Source organism: Crocodylus porosus, unplaced genomic scaffold (assembly GCF_001723895.1).
Source record: "Crocodylus porosus isolate Cpor-Errol unplaced genomic scaffold, CroPor_comp1, whole genome shotgun sequence".
Taxonomy (NCBI): Eukaryota; Metazoa; Chordata; order Crocodylia; family Crocodylidae; genus Crocodylus; species Crocodylus porosus.
This window is the reverse complement of record NW_017728886.1, coordinates 264,901,037-264,917,098: the sequence shown is the minus strand read 5'-3', so window position 1 is coordinate 264,917,098 and position 16,062 is coordinate 264,901,037. Positions and strand designations below refer to the sequence as shown.

The 16,062-nt window shown below is 42.5% G+C and overlaps 1 protein-coding gene across 10 annotated transcripts in view; it reads left to right on the top strand.

Annotated features, from left to right (window-relative positions):
• Positions 1-16,062, top strand: part of PTK2 (protein tyrosine kinase 2) — a 352,211-nt gene that overhangs the window by 214,358 nt on the left and 121,791 nt on the right. For all 10 annotated transcript variants that reach the window (XM_019553184.1, XM_019553237.1, XM_019553254.1 and 7 more), the window contains 4 exons: positions 3,468-3,522; positions 10,412-10,552; positions 10,984-11,061; positions 12,746-12,853. In XM_019553184.1, the coding sequence (XP_019408729.1) occupies positions 3,468-3,522; positions 10,412-10,552; positions 10,984-11,061; positions 12,746-12,853 (382 nt within the window). The remainder of the gene's footprint in view (positions 1-3,467; positions 3,523-10,411; positions 10,553-10,983; positions 11,062-12,745; positions 12,854-16,062) is intronic.

The window sequence follows — 16,062 nt, the reverse complement described above, 5'->3', positions numbered from 1 at the left end:
GGATCCTATGACCCCAGCTGACTTCCTGCCCTTTGGGCAGGGGGCTGGACTCGATGATCTCCCGAGGTCCCTTCCAGCCCTGATGTTTGTGAAATCTATGAAACCATACACTCTTAGCATAAAATTTTTCATTGACAACACTATTAATGTACAAGTGCCTCATGCATTCCACAGCCTATATACTCAGGGCTCTTGCAGACCACAGTCTGGGAATCGCAGCCCAGAGCAGCAGCAGCAAGGAAGTAGCTCAGAGTTGCCCAGCATATCTCCCCACTGCTTAACCCAAGGGAGGGCAAAATATGGCCCGCAGGCTGGATCTGGCAAGCAGAGAGATACTTTCCAGCTTGCAGTGGGTACCCTGGTCCTACCTGGCCCTGGTGCCATCCAGCCCATGGGCATCCCACCATCTGTGGGCATGCAGTGTGGCTGGGGCAGCTCTGTAGCTGGACTCCACTTCTAGACAGCCCAGGTGGTAGTGGCTCCTTCTGGCTGCTGGGTGTAGGGAGAAAAGTGGCCATCTCCCCTTCCCCATGGCTGGGCCCTTCCTGCTGCAGGTTAGATATGTCTAGGATGGTATATACCTAGATGATGCAACCTTATAATTCAAACATAGCCCATCAAAGCTTCCATGACATTCTGGTACCTTCTAGTTATTTTCCTCCTGGCCATGCTTACCAAGCCAAGAAGGTGATTCTGACTGGAGGGACCTGGGTAATGATGAGGCTGTCTGTCTTCCTTTCCCTTGTCCGTGCATGTCTCTGAGTAGAGTTTCACTGGCAATGTCTATTGGCTCTTTAGATGCCTTTGAGGGACAGTGGATGCTTACCAGAGTTCTCTGCTTGGCTTCCTTCCTTGGCACTCTAGACATTAACCTATCACATTGACTCCTGTTCCTGTTTTGTCATTTGTTGTCCCAAGAAATTAGTTGTTGTGACCTTAGTGGTCTCCATCTAGCCATTGCAGAGGGCTTGTGGTTCCTGGTGGAACAAGGCCCACTATCATGGCACAAGAAATACCTGCCGTGAGCAGGGGGTTGGATTAAAACAATAGAGGGCAACCTTTTTGGCAAGCATTCCACAAATTATCCCCCTCACTCTCCCCAAGTCCTACTTAAATCCCCTTCACCTGCCTAGTCTGCTGTTCTGCTTTCTTCTTCCTGCCCTGTACCTTCTGCTTAATCATCTGCTCTATCTGCTACTATGCCGTTTATCTCCTCCCCAAATTACTGTGTGCCACACAGAGGCTGCCTGTACCACTTGTGGCACTCATGCTAGAGGTTGCCCACCCCTGAACTAGATGACCTGTGGTCCCTTCTAGCCCCACTTTTCTAGCTAGGGACAGAAATTACACACAAACTGGTATAAGTTATCAGAAACCGGCTCAAATCTGTAACACAATGGGAGTTCAGTGCACATAAACTGTTTTTAAAATGGCTGAAACCAGTTTAAGATAAACCTAGATGGATGTAGTATCAGACTGGGTGGATAAAAATAAATTATTTTAAAAAATTTTAAATTAGATTTTTTTATTTGATTGTGTTTTTTAAATATTTTTGTTAAGCTGCTTTAAAAAACTAAACCTATATAAAGATCGTTTTAATTTAAAATGTATTAAAGCTAGAAGATATCATCATGGAATAGGAATTATAACATCTAATTATACACTATTTGAGACAATATATTCGTGTAACCTTTTTGGAAAAGTTTTATAAATACGTCACAACAGGCCATGGACTATATTAGGGACCCAATCTTATGGGGCTCCCAGAGGCTCTTCTATAGATAAGTAAAGATTAAAGAAAACCACTCCACCTGAACTCAGTGCTCAGTCTATACGATCTCATTACATGTTTCTGTGATGCATGGTTTCAGTTCTAAAACTGGATTTGTGTCTCCAGAGAGACTGTTAACAGCAGTATATGGAGATTTGGGATAACAGACTTGATTACCTGCCCATCAGCCTTGTTGTCTCTCTGCAGCTTTGTGTACACAGAGTCAAGCCCTTACCTCTCTCTCAAAGTGCAAAGTTTCAAGAAGTTACATGAATAGAGGATTTTGGGGGTGGAGTAGATCTGGGCAAGGAGGAGGAGTCTGGAGATGCATGCAAGAAGGTAGGGACAGTAGAAACAAAAGAGAAACATTTTAAGCAGAATATTCCAGAAGTCTGGGGGGGTAAGTTTGTGAGTATACCCTCTCCACTGATTTGAGATCTAGTGAGGGAATGTTATGGTGGAAGGGAAAAACTTATCATGGCAGCAGGTTTGCCAGGCCATAGAAGAGAGAAGAAATCAAAGATGAGAAGAAATGTAGAAGACAGTAAAGCCCTAAACTAATAACATAACAGCAGTGCTCATTTGATGTTGTCCTGATACAGCATGGCAAAACCACACCCCAAATATCTATGATTAATCTAGTGAATTGGAGATAGTTCACCTCCCAATGACTTCACAGCTAGCTCTGGTAAATAAAATGACCAAATCATAGTTCAGTTTTCTGATGTAGCTGCAAAATTAATATGAAAAAAAATCAAAATAAATCAGTGCTTTAAAATATATAATGTGTACCTTCTAAAAATGAAACCTATATCTATCTCTGAGTTGTGAATAATATGTATTAAGGTTATATCAAACAACAAAGAATGCATTTTTTTTGTAGAAAACAGTGATTAAATCATTGCTTCCTGACCAGTGATTTAAATCTTGATTGAAATCAATTTGATTAAAGTCAAATCCACCCTGGTATCAGACTTAACTGATTTAGGTTACATTGGTTTATTGAACTTCTGTCCCAGATCTCCTCCAGATTCAAGCTAACTCACAGTCCCCCAGCATCCCAGGATGTTTTGCACCTCCCCCCGCAAACTGCCTCTTGCAGGGTGAGTGAGCTAGATTTGGCTCAAGCAGGGAGGTGTGCTCTCGCCACACCCCCTGGCTTCTGGCCTGAGCCACTGCAGGCATGTGGCTAGATTTCTGGACTCTAAAGTCAGTGTCTGTTCACTGGTTTAGCTGTTCAATCTACGCAGCTTAGATTAACCTGTAAAGATTGAGTCAATTCAGCCTCAGGCTTTTAGACTGCCTATATTTATCCTCTGACTCTCTTCTCAATGTACTATGTGTGCAGTAAGCATATTATTAGTGTTTCTTGAAATAATAAAAGATGTTAGTTTCTTCATATCATTTCTTCATGACAGAACAGGACGCTGTTTAAATCCATAAACAGTCCACCCCAGATACCACTTCCTATACTGGTATCTTTTTTGTACTTAGAAGGTACAAGTACAACAGTTGCTGTGAAGTGGCTAAGGCAAGCAGTTTAATCGCACTGATTTTGTGCTCTGAAATTATTGTGAGCTTCATTAAGAAAAATCATTATTATGTTTTATGAATTTCTAAAATATAAATAAAAGCACATAGCTGTGGAATCTCAAAAGTTTGTTATCAACAATATGTCTCTTGTTGCTTGTTTCAGGAAAGATGTTGGCTTAAGGAGATTCTTTCCGAAGAGTTTGTTGGATTCTGTAAAGGTAATTATAGTTCCGCTAAATCATGTATTATATTATAAATCCATGAACAGTGTCTTTTTCAGAATACTTGAAGGAAATGTGAATGATTTTGGATTCCATTAGTCTACTTTATATACCTAAAGCCTGGTAATTCTTTGTCTTATATAGTAGTAAGTGGTAAGTTGTATAGTTATTTCTTGGTGAGAAACATACTAATTACTACTTTTCTCACACGTCAGTTGTGTGTAATACCATGTGGATAAACAACAGATAGGGGAACTGATGACATCTGGGATCTTCACAAAAGTGACATGTGACATTGCAGAGTAAATATTAAAATAATAGGTTATTTTTTTCCATGCAGTCCCATGAACAGTGCCTGAGTCTACTCACAAAGTTACACTCTGTTATAAAGCACCTTCCAAAAAAGATTAGAGAATTTTGGAGGAGGAAAACACATGATTGAGAAGTCATCAAAAGCTCAAAAAGAGCTTGCCTTGGTTAGCTTAGCAAAATTGAAGGCCTAGAGGCAGTGTGATTGCTCTCACTACATATATTGTGAAAGGAACACTAGGAAGCAATAAAGAAATAGTAAAACAAAGACAGTATTGGCACAAGAACAAAAGGATAGAAACTGGCCATCAATGAAGTTAGGGTAGAAATCAAAATAAATTAGAAGTGTTTCTAATCACCAGAGATGTGATTTCTGGGACAGTGTTCCAGTAGGAGTATGAGGGCAAAAACTACAATATTTGTAAGATGGAGCTTCATCAGTTTATCATAGGGATTACAGACAATCCTCAATGTATGGCTTTGAATTGCGACGAATGTCATTTACTACGTTTGTAAATTGACTCACCGTTTGGACATTCTGACCTGGGAGTCATCTTTACGACAGTTGTTACAGCTGTGTGCAGCTGGTAAGTGGTAGAAGGGAAGTGCTGTGGGAGGCCAGATCAATGCCCCCTGTGGTAAGGGAGGGACTGGGGCTGAGGCAAATGCTGCCCCGCTGGGGCCAGGCAGGCACACGGACAGGGTGGGGCGGTGGCTCCCACCATTCCACACTGCTCATCTGATGGCTCAATCCGCAGTTCGCACCGCTGCTCCCACGTTGTGGCGAATTTTGAGGTGGCCCCACTCTGCCACCTGCCCCAATCCCAGGGCACATCCCCCCCCCCCATGCCCTCAAAGCCACAGCTCGTCCAGAGGGCACAGGGTGGCAGCTCCTGCTGCTGCATGCCACTTGTCCTAAGGCAGTACTGTGGCTCCGTCCTGTGTCCACCCTGCCCAGCTGGTGAGCAGTGGGAGGGCATGGGGGGGTGCCCAGAATTGGGGTGGGGGCTGTTGGGCTGCAGCAGCCACCTGAAAATTCACTGCAGCCTGGGAGCAGCAGTATGAACCACTGGTCAAGCCATCAGAAGAGCAGCACGCAGCGGCAGGTGCCACTTCTCCCTCCCTCACCACGGGGCGGGGCGTTGATCTGCCCCCCCACGCCACTTCCCTTCACCACTTATCAGCTGCACACAGCTGTATTGAGCATTGTAAAGGAACCAATACCCCGTTTGTAACACTGTTCCTATGGGAAAATTGGTCCCAAGTTACAGTGTGTCAACCTAAAACACAGTTTTCAGGAACCAATTGCGTCGTAAGTCTGAGGACTGCCTGTATATGGCTTATATGACTGCGGCAGGCTCATGCACACAGGGGTGGCTGTGATGCTCCCTGGTGGCCATGCAGCCCTTGCCTGGCTTGGGCTCGACAGTAGCGCTCCCTCACTCTGTGCCTCACTCTTATTGAAGGTTGTGTAAGAGAGGCTACCCATGGGCTCTGAGTGAGCCTGAGCCTATGTCAGTCCCCACTGGGCTCCTGGGTCGTCTTAGTCACAATCTTGCCCCCTAGGTTAGTAGGCCTTCTCGGCTTGCCCGTACCTCTGCCAGATAGCCTTAAGGGCAAATTGTGTGGCTCCGTTCCTCCCCTACACAATGCCCCAAGTCTCGCAGGTGTTCCCTCTCAGTGATATCGTCTATCTAAACACTCAGGTCCCCTTGAGCCTTTGGACCACCTAGTCCCTTCCACAGTCTCTTTCTGAACTGTTGGAACCCCAGTCGTGGATGCAGCCCTTCCTCTGGGCTCCTGGACACCCTGATCTAGCTCTCAGCCCATTTCTGGTCTCAGGGACCATCTAGTCCAGCTTAGCCCTCTCTGGGCATATGGACCCTAATGTGGGTCTCAGCCTTTTCCCAGGCTCCAGGACCCTTTACTGGGCCCTGCTTTCAGTCCATGGGTTACCAGTTCTCTAAGTAGGCCTTAAGCTGCCGCAGCAGGGCTCAAGGCTAAACCACCAGTGCCACTTAAATAAAAGAGTCTGCCAGAGGGCTGAGATGCTTCACCTCAAACCCTCTCCAGGTTTATCATAAAACAAAGGCCACGTGTGTATAAAACCTAATATTTCTCTGCCCAGGTGACTTGCCTCTCTGTTCCCAGGCCTGTGGAGTCATTTACATAAAATACAAGTCCCTTTAGGAGCTCTGCTGCTAGGAGGTGCTCACTTCACGGCTGCTGGGGAGAGACTGCCTGATGGGTTCAAGCTCTGGGCTTGTATAGCCTCCACCTGGGTCAAGCAAGTCTTTCATTAGCCCCCTTCGCCACCTGCAAGCAACCTCTTGGCTGCTCGTGCCCCCAGTGCCCTGCTAAAATGACCTAGTTCCCTGCAGTGTGGGGAACTACTGAACTTGATGACCCAGGAGGTCCCTTTCAGGCTTGTGTTCCTGTATACAGTAATTTTCACCTATGAGAAGATAGTTCTCAGCAAGCTGGCTTCTCACTTGGGATTAAGTCCAAAAAAACCCACCAACACCCCAAATGAACCAGTCTATTCTCAGATAAACTGAATTAATTTTTGTGATCCTCTTTCTGAATTTCAAGGGAATATGTATGCCAGGTTTCCCCCATTATAATCATAACAGCTCAAAACCAGCTCTTAATAAAAATGCTGAAAGATCTGTAGCAGTGTCACTGCTGTTAGGTGCCATTATAGTATAGCAATTAAAGACGTATTTTGTATATGGCCTCACAAAATAAAAACACTGCTTTAGTCTTGAGTTACAGGTGCCCTCAGAGAATATACTTACATTGACAGAAAATGAGTACTCAGTTTTGGATGTTGTATAAAGCATCATCTGTAGGCCATTTCACAATTCCCCTTCAAGCTTCCTCTGCAAATCAGAAAATTATCGTTTAAGCCACATCTGGCTAAACTGAAGAGTGCCGGTGATAGAACCTGTAAGAAGATGTGAACACATAATCCTTCAGATGTACCTGATGTCTAACTAAATTTGTTTTTGAAGGGTACATCAACATTATTTCTTAGGCATCTTCCAGACATACAACCACAATATAAGCAATAGTTATTGTCAGACTTTCTCATGGTTCTAATTTTTTTGTGAAAGATTTAGTTTTAGCAATAAGTTGCATCATTTCTGTTTTCGTTGACAAAGTTCTGGCTGGAATGATCTAGTTGGAGATTGTCCTTCTTTGAACTAGATGTCCTTTCCAACCCTAATTTTCTATGATTCATTGAAGTAATTATTATCTTTCATACCCCCCTGACAAAGGACATGATTCTGCTTTGAAGCAGGAATTTGTCATTCTGAAATCCCACCGTGTTTCTACATATTTGCCAGTCTGAAAGAGCCATATACTGTTTCCCATTATAAAAAGAAGGTGTGAGTTGGCATTGTGGTGCCCAGCTTGTCCTGGGCACCATGAAAACATCCTCTGACTCTCAGATAATTGGGATGCCCAGGACCCTTCAAATTTAGGGTTTTAAATTTAATATGTTTCCTTTCTATAGAATCTTCCAGTATTTTGTTGAAGTTGAATTAAATTTAACATCCCTTTCTTTCCTGCAAGGGATGTAATTATGCCTATTTTACAAGAGAAGAAGCAGAGAAAAAAAAGTTGTGACTTGCCTAAAGTCGCACAGGATAGTTGTGGCAGCACAGGTGGTAATAACTAGATATGCTGATTCTGTCTTGATCTTTATCCAGCAAGTTTCCCATTCCCTGTTATGATAATAACCCACTTAGTATTTGGTAAAGGGTACTGCTAGATGGAAAGCATTGTTGTAACAATAGCAAAAATGGCACCCTATAAACAATAGAAAAATGATTGAAAATGTAGTTTGTTGGTTTCTTCTAATAGACTCCCGGTGCTTGTATTTTTGGTGACTTAACTCTTTCTCAAAAGAGATTAAAGTTCCTGGCATGTCCTGAGGCTACATAGCTCTCTCCTGAAAGGGTGATCCAGGGCCTGCTGAAGTCAGGTAAAGAATTCTCACCGGCTTCAGCAGGTACTGGATTGGGCCAGAAGCCAAATGTCCAAAGTTGGTCATCTGTTTGTCTATATGTATTATATATGTGTATCAATGTCTGTGTGTACTGATGTCATTGGATCACCTTTTGCTATTAGAATATTCTCTCTCTATCTGAATTTCTTAACTATTCCTTAAATGATCTTAAAAACCTACTTAAAACAAATTTACAGTCCAGTTTAAACAATGGGAGTTGGATGTCTCTGTACGTACAGATAAAAGATTAAGTTTATTTTTCTGTGCAGTGTCCTGAACTGTTCCTGGGTGATGTAAATGATGTGTAAGAGGTACATAAAATTAGTTTTCATAAAAGGAAGCTGCTCTTTATCATTCCATCCAGTTATTGTAGTTGCAAGTCAGGTTTTGGTTTGGGGAAAAATAAAAATGTTTGCATGTTTTTGATAGTCTGGCACTATGGCATAAGCAACTATGAAAGGCATTAAGTCAGTTGGTATTAAAACGCCCATATGCAGCGTACAAAAATTCTCGCTCAGATGCCTAGGACTTGCTTAATTTATGGAAGAAAGACACCTGAACGGGAGGTGTAAGATTTTCAGAAATGCTTATTGTTGTTTTAATTGATTTTACTTAGATGTAATCTTTCACTTACTGGGAACAATTAATCTAAGGCTGCATACATGCATTTAAATGATCTGAGAGAATTTTCCTAAATGCTGACTCCTTGAATACCAGAGAGCGTTCAGTGCAGACGGTTTGCAGGCATGTAGCTGTGATGTATACATCTCCCTCAGTCTACCAAGAGACAGATGGCAGCAGTATACAAAGCAGCCTTGATTGGCTGCCCCAGACTGCTCAGTCAACCTGTAGGCTCCCTGCAGTAAGATGTGGATTTGTGAAGGAGGCATGTTCTGCTCCCTGCTCAGCTGGAAAAGCAGGTAGTTTGCTAAGAGACTGTCTCTTCTTCCTGTATAAAAAGTGGGGGAAAATCTTGTGCACTTGTGCTAGTAGCCTGCAAATTAATTCTGAAGGCCAGGTATTTGTATTAGGGCCTCCTTGGCTTTGGAATTAGGTCTGCTTGTATGATTTCCCCATGTTGCCAGAGGTTGGCTTGAGTGTGAAGGGAGGGATTGTTTGAAGATAAGGAATTGTTTGAGCATGTTGAATATGTTGCTTTTTGAGTTTGTGCTTTTTATTGTGGCATAGAGTGCCATAAAATCAAGGCATTTCCTTTTTTTTATATAGCCAGCTGTTCAGCCAACTTTATAGTTCTCTGAATAAATACTTTTATAAAGTCACAGCTGCTTCAGAGAACTGTACTAGAACATGTGCTTTCCAGAGCACAGTCTTCTAGTTCCAGAATCGAAAGCGTGGTTCCTTTGACTGCTCCAAAAGTTCTCACCTTTCTGGACTAGAGGGAAGACTGCAGCTTGTTTCTAGGATAGCAATATTTAGTAAAATAATTTAAGTTAATTTATTTCTAAAAACTTTGATATCATCTGAGACTTTAAGAATCCAGACTCTTAAGGACATATGACTAGAGGAAGATATGCTAGCTTTTATCACGTTTGTTTTGATTTCAATGGGATAATTCATGTGTTGGATCAGAGTTTGTAAGACAGAAAGGAGTTATACACCCTTGTGTAGTTAATAGGAACAAATGTATTCGGCTTCCTTATTGGACTGATTGGAAAAAAATCAAGAGGCTTTGGTTTTCATCTTGAATTCAGGATACAGGAGGGTTTTGTTGCAATGAAAGAAATTAACATGACTGTATTGTATGTAAATAATGGTGTATTCTTTAGAAATTAAAAGCTTTATACACAGAAGAACTTCTCAGTCATAACGAAACATGAGTATCATTACAACTCACCCACCCACTTATTAATATTACTATGAAGAAAAAAAACCTTCACTTTTGTGTCTGACTAGAACAGGATCCCTTGACAAACCATCCTATTGAAGGGTAGATATCTACTGCCAGATGAAAGTAGCTAAAGATTCTGAACAGTATTTTCAAAATTAGCCATGTACACCTAATCTACATACAAATTCAGAGGCATATGGAAATTACATGAACAAATGGCCAGTCTGATGCCTAGCATATGTACACACATACGTATATGTAAATGTATGTTTGCAGCTAGATTTATTCTTATGAGAGAAGACTTATTGGAGTGTTTCATAGTATATGCAAAGCTTAGGTTCCTGATAGCAATCTTTTTATATTTGTAAGAGATTTAGAAAGCAGAGGTAGACCAGGAACCTAGAACAATTAGTTTATGCAGAAAACCTTAATCATACCATCTTGTACTATATTTAATTTAGTTAAATTGTTCTTAGCTTTGTTTTACATGTACAGTGCCTATGAGGAAATAAAGAAGGGTTTTGCTATTTAACTAAATTTGAGAAACAAAATTCAGCATTATTAATATTAGGCTGAACCCTTTTTCATGTTTCATTAGTAATTTTGGTAATTGCTACAGATAGTGAAGTGATGGATTCATTTAATAGTCATAATCACTGGTGCCACTTTAGATGGACAGATATTAAGTGATCTTTAAATATTTTATTACGCAGGCCAAAACACTACGTAAACAGATCCAGCAAACATTTCGACAGTTTGCCAACCTCAATCGAGAAGAAAGTATTCTGAAATTCTTTGAGATACTCTCTCCTGTGTATAGATTTGACAAGGAATGCTTCAAATGTGCTTTGGGTGTAAGTATAGGGGCTCTGCAGTCAGTGGAACACATAATGAAACAGTAGGTCTAATTGGCATTACTCAGCTCTGCAGTTAATTGCCTGTGGGTAGTTCACACTTTGATTAAAAGGGTGCTCTTTTTAAGTTTCATTAACCACAAGAGGATATTGATTACATTCAGACCTTTTGAAATGGTTATTTCAGTAGTATCAGAGTTTGGTGTGGCATTTAACACTTTTATTTCATACATATTACTGCTTAGCTTCTGAAAGCCATGGAAAGGAAAAATAGCAATTTCTTAATCATTTAGTCTTGTTTAAAGAGTTTAAAGGTGTGTTCAGATTGTTCACTGAAGTTTGAAATACATGCACTGGAGATCCTTTGTCCAAAATAATTTCTTCTCTTCCCCTTTAAACTTTACCATCCCCTCCCCCTTCGTCACAAAAAGTCAAGCTGGATTATTTCAGTAGAGCTGGCAATTGGCCCAGAAGACGGAATCAGTTACCTTACGGACAAGGGCGCTAATGTAAGTCTGTTTCTGTTTTCGTGTCTCAGTGACCGTTTTAAACTCTGCCTCGCTCCATAGCCTGCTATTGTGAATGAAGCTATAGACAAAGATGAATGAAAAGTCTAATCTTTGAGCTGAACTAAGAAAAGGCAGGAAATTCAAAGTAAAAGCTGTTACTCAGGCATTAACTCATGCTGTGGGCCAGAGGAAGGCACAATGGTATGAAATAAAGAGCTAGTGTCAAACGTAACTGTGGAGCTGTTGGCTTTGGTCAGCCGTTGAAGCTCACACTTAAGAAACCTAACACATTGGTTCGGCTTTTTTTTAACAAGAAATGTGGTAAACTTAGATGATTCTAATTGTTTTTTTCAGCAGAATATTTAGTTGGATAAATATGTCCTTGAGTCAGTTTTAAGCACATACAGTGCAGCCATTGCTGACAAATCTGAACAGCAGGAAGTAAGTACACCAGGGATCAGCAATGTTTTTGGGCTGAGTGCCAAAAACCCGGCAACTTGGGACCTAGAAGACATTGGCGTAGCAGGGGTGGACGGCAGGGAGCCACAGGGGGTCCGATCCTTGTTGTGGCAGCGCAGTCCCTTCCCTGCTGTCTGTGCTGAGGCGTGCATGCAGCCACTGCCAGTAGTGAGCCCCTCTGCTCTGCCCCTCTTGGCCCCCACAGGGATGCCAGGCTTTGCAGGTGTGCAGCCCTGGCTCCTTCCCCACAGCGGTCCCCAAGGCACATGCAGCAACGAGCCGGGCTGGGACTCCGGACCCTGGTGCAGTCACTTCCAGGCTTGCAGCTGCCTGCCACATCCAGCCCAGGCTCTGGGCGGCTGCTGCCTGCCACGGAGTTCAGCTTGCCCACAGTAGGGCTTACAACCTCCCCTCCGCCTGCTGGGAACTTCCTGGGCTCTGTAAAGAGTGGCAGCTGCCCACAGCCCAGGTCAGATGCGGCATGGCAAGCAAAATTGCTTTGGCATATGTGCGGGGGGTTGCCGACCTCTGAAATACACCTTATTTTGTTCTTTTTGTACTTACGTCATTTACTTTCTGTTTATAGTCAGTGGATCCATTTAACCTGAAATAGACTTATTTGACCCTTCTGCCCCCAAGAATATGACAGGAATAACATTCATACAGATTCACGTAACAGCAATACATCTGTCCCCTTGACTGTTGTGCTCTGTTAGTTATATCAACTTAATTCAGCAATAAAGGAAAGATTTGGAAGTGATTTATTCAAGTGAAAACATAGCACTAAGAGCACTCAAAAGGTTTTTTACCCTTTGAGTCGCTGGAAAAGTGGAAACAACCCTGTGACCTATTGTTGTGGTGCATATCTCATGAAAATGCGGGAGGTCTGAGTTCATGTCCCATGGCTTACCTGGCATGAGCCTGCTATTGCTCAGCAGTGACCTCTTCGGATAAATATGGCACAATGTTTACTGCCTAAATTCAGTCTGTGCCTCTTCACAAATAGCACGACCCCAATGGGGTAAAAAGTCCAGAGAAACTGGACAAGAAAAAGCCCAGGGTTGTGAACGAGAAAAGCTAAATCTCAGCTAGATGTGAATTCAGATTTGTCCAGTGTGATTTAGGGATCAAATGCTTTTCCTATGTGTGGCATCAGGAGTGAGGGAGAGTTATAGGCAGGATGCAACATTTATAAACATCTCAATTTTTGTGGACTTTTCTGCAGCCTACTCACCTGGCAGATTTCAATCAAGTGCAAACCATTCAGTATTCAAACAGTGAAGACAAGGATAGAAAAGGGATGTTGCAACTCAAAATATCCGGGGCACCTGAGGTAAGATACTGGCACCTATGATACTTTTAAAATACTGATCATATTTTTAAAAAAGCTAGAGCTGTTTTCTGAGCTGGCTGTTGTAAAGTTGGCACAAGAGAGTTATTTAAACCTATGAATTTAAACAGCAAGGACTTGATCTTGTAGGGATTATTTTTTTCAGAGGAACCTAAGTAAATTAATACCTGCTAAAAGAAAGTTGTGAACATTAGAGTGCATAGAAAATATCATTTGAGAATATTTTTGAACTTTGTTATAGATGTTTGTATAGTCTATGTAACTCATTTCAAAGTACTAAGTATGTTCTTTTAAAGATGCTTTGACAGTGTAGTATTGAATTTGTGCCCATGTACTATTATAAAATTACATTGTAACTGTTTTAAACATACGACGCCACAGATACTGATATTGGTGCATGCAACTGAGATTGAAGAAATTAACTGTGCAATAAGACTTCTGAAAATGTTTATTATCGTACACCAGTTAACTTTGTTGACTGCAGCTATATAAGTAACTACATCTTCGACATCACTCCATACTTATGTCCTTATTACTTTGAGTTTCTGAATTTTTTACTGATAAACATAGATTAAGATTATGAACAATTAAATTAAAACAAATAGGATTTTGCATTATTTTATCATTAAAGTACAAACAGGAATGGTTTGTGCTATCTGGTAATAAAAATTAACAAACAAACAAATGGAACTCCTAGCAGTTGATTGTTCCGAATAAAAATGCCATGGTAAGTATTTATAATACTGCATAGAATATATTATGTATGTGTTATTTTGAATTGTAATTATGTATTAATTAAGTGAATACAGAAGTCTCTGGATAAGGACAAGGGTGAATTTAAAACAGTTAAAAGGGAAAGGGAGGGGTGCTGCTTGGGAGTACACAGCAGCTGATAGAATCCTAGAATCAATGGACCAGAAGGGACTTGTAAGATCATCAGTTCTGGTCCCGTGCCACAGGCAGGATGTTAATGAGCTCAAATTAGCTCAACGAGGTGTTTATCCAGCCTCCTCTTAACCACCTCTAAGGATGGAGGCCGCACCACCACTGCCGAGAGTGTGTTCCTGGTTTTAGTTGCCCTTACAGAGAAGTTCTTCCATATGTCCAGTCTAAATCTTCCCTCTGTTAGTTTGTGTCCACTGGTCCTCATCCTCCCTTGAGGTGCCTTCCTGAAGAGTTGCTCTCCCCTGACATACTTGTAGGTGGCTATCAAGTCATTTCCCAGCCTCCTCTTAGACTGAACAAGCCTAGTTCCTGGAGTCTCTCCTCATAGGGCCTATTCTCCAGGCCCCAGTCATGCAGGTGGCCCTTTGCTGCACCCTATTGAGCTTGCCCACATCCTTCTTGAAGTGCAGTGCACAAAACTGGGCACAGTACTCTAGCCATGCCTCACCAACACTGAGTAGAAAGGGAGAAACACCTCCTTGGATCTATTGGCAACACACCACTGATGCATGCCAGACTTCTATTTGCCCTGCTGGCACCCTCATAGCGCTGTTGGCTCATGTTCATCATCCAGTCGACTGTGACCCCGAGGTCCCGTTCGGGTGCTGTGCCAGCCAGTGGGCTACTACCTACCTTCTAGCTATGGTGAAGGTTCTTCCTACCCAGTTGAAGGACCCCGGCACTTTTCCCTGTTAAGTCTCATCTAATGCTTGGAAGATCAGCCCATAGGACCAGTCTGTCAAGGTTGTCCTGGATTCATTCCCTACCCTCTAGTGTGCCCGCATTTCCTCACAGCTTGGTATCATGTGCAAACTTGGTCATAGATCATTCCACCCCTTCATCCAAGCCATTAATAAATATGTTAAAAATCATGCGTCCAAGCACCGATCCCTGTGGGACACCACTGGAGGCAGCCGTCCAGGATGAGGCCATCCCATCGATCATAAGTCTCTGGGACCGGCCTCTTAGCCAGTTATCTACCCACTTCACCGTAGGTTGGTCCAGGCCAGTACCCTCCAGTTTAACTGAGAGAATTTCATGAGAGACAGAGTCAAAGGTCTTAGTGAAGTCTAAGTAAATGATGTCTACCTCACGTCTCTTGTCCAGCTGGTTAGTTACCTGGTCGTAAAAGGACACGACGTAGTTAGGCATGATCTACCCTCCACAGAGATCGGTCTGTTACATCTGCCTGAGCCATTAGCGATAGCTAAATCACCCCAACTTTGACCTTGACTAGTACCAGGAGGGTAGATTTGGAGAAGGAGAAGCAGTGGACATAGGACCAAATTTTTTTAGGAGTTCTGTATGAAAAATTTATGAGGACAAATGCCTTTGGGATGACTCTCTTCTTGTGTGCTTTCTAAGGCAGGAGAGAGATGAGTTTGTGAACTTCTGGGAGTGCATTATATGTGCAGGGACAGCATGGGAAAGGCACAGAGCTGTGGGAGAAACATGCAGATGGGGCATAGATGCTGGCAGAATTACAGCGAATAAGGGAATAGGCAGATGGACAATGTGAAGATGCTAAGTCAGATAAACAGCCGAAAGGGAGGAGTTAAGTAGTGCTCCAGAAAAGAGAGAAGCTAGAATTTGTTGTGATGGGGATAAAGGAGACTAATGGAGTTTAATGATAGGGAATAGTGTTCTCAGGATAATGAACAAGGGAAGTTGTCATTATCTCAGAGTGCCCAAAGTCACCAGGGTCCAGCAGTTTCTATTCCTAGCTCTGCCGCTAACACCCCGTGACTTTGGGCAGATCCCTTTCCTTTTCACCTCCTGTCTTGTCTGTTTAGGTTGCCAGCTCTGGGACAAGGGCTACACATGTGTGCTTGAGTAGCGCCTGGCACAGTGGAGCTCCAGTCCAGTGAGTCTCTGGGAGCTCTCATCAGACAAATACATGACAGCAGCAGCAATCGTGCTTTCCAGGCATGCTGCAGAGCTCTTTTTTCGTGGGTCTTTCGGACAGGATGGCTTGAGAGAGAGTGGGCAGGATGTTCTAGTGATTACAGTAGGGCAGGTGTTAATGTTGTATTTGTAGCTTACTGTGTTCTTTCTGGATTTTAAATTTGACTTCTGTAAATTTAAATTTCTTTAAAAGTGTAAATTATATTAATGTTATGTTTCATAGATTTCATAGACATTAGGGCTGGAAGGGACCTTGGAAGATGCATTGAGTCCAGCCCCCCGCCCAAATGGCAGGAAGTCAGGTGGGGTCATAGGAGCCCAGCAAGATAAGCATCCAATTT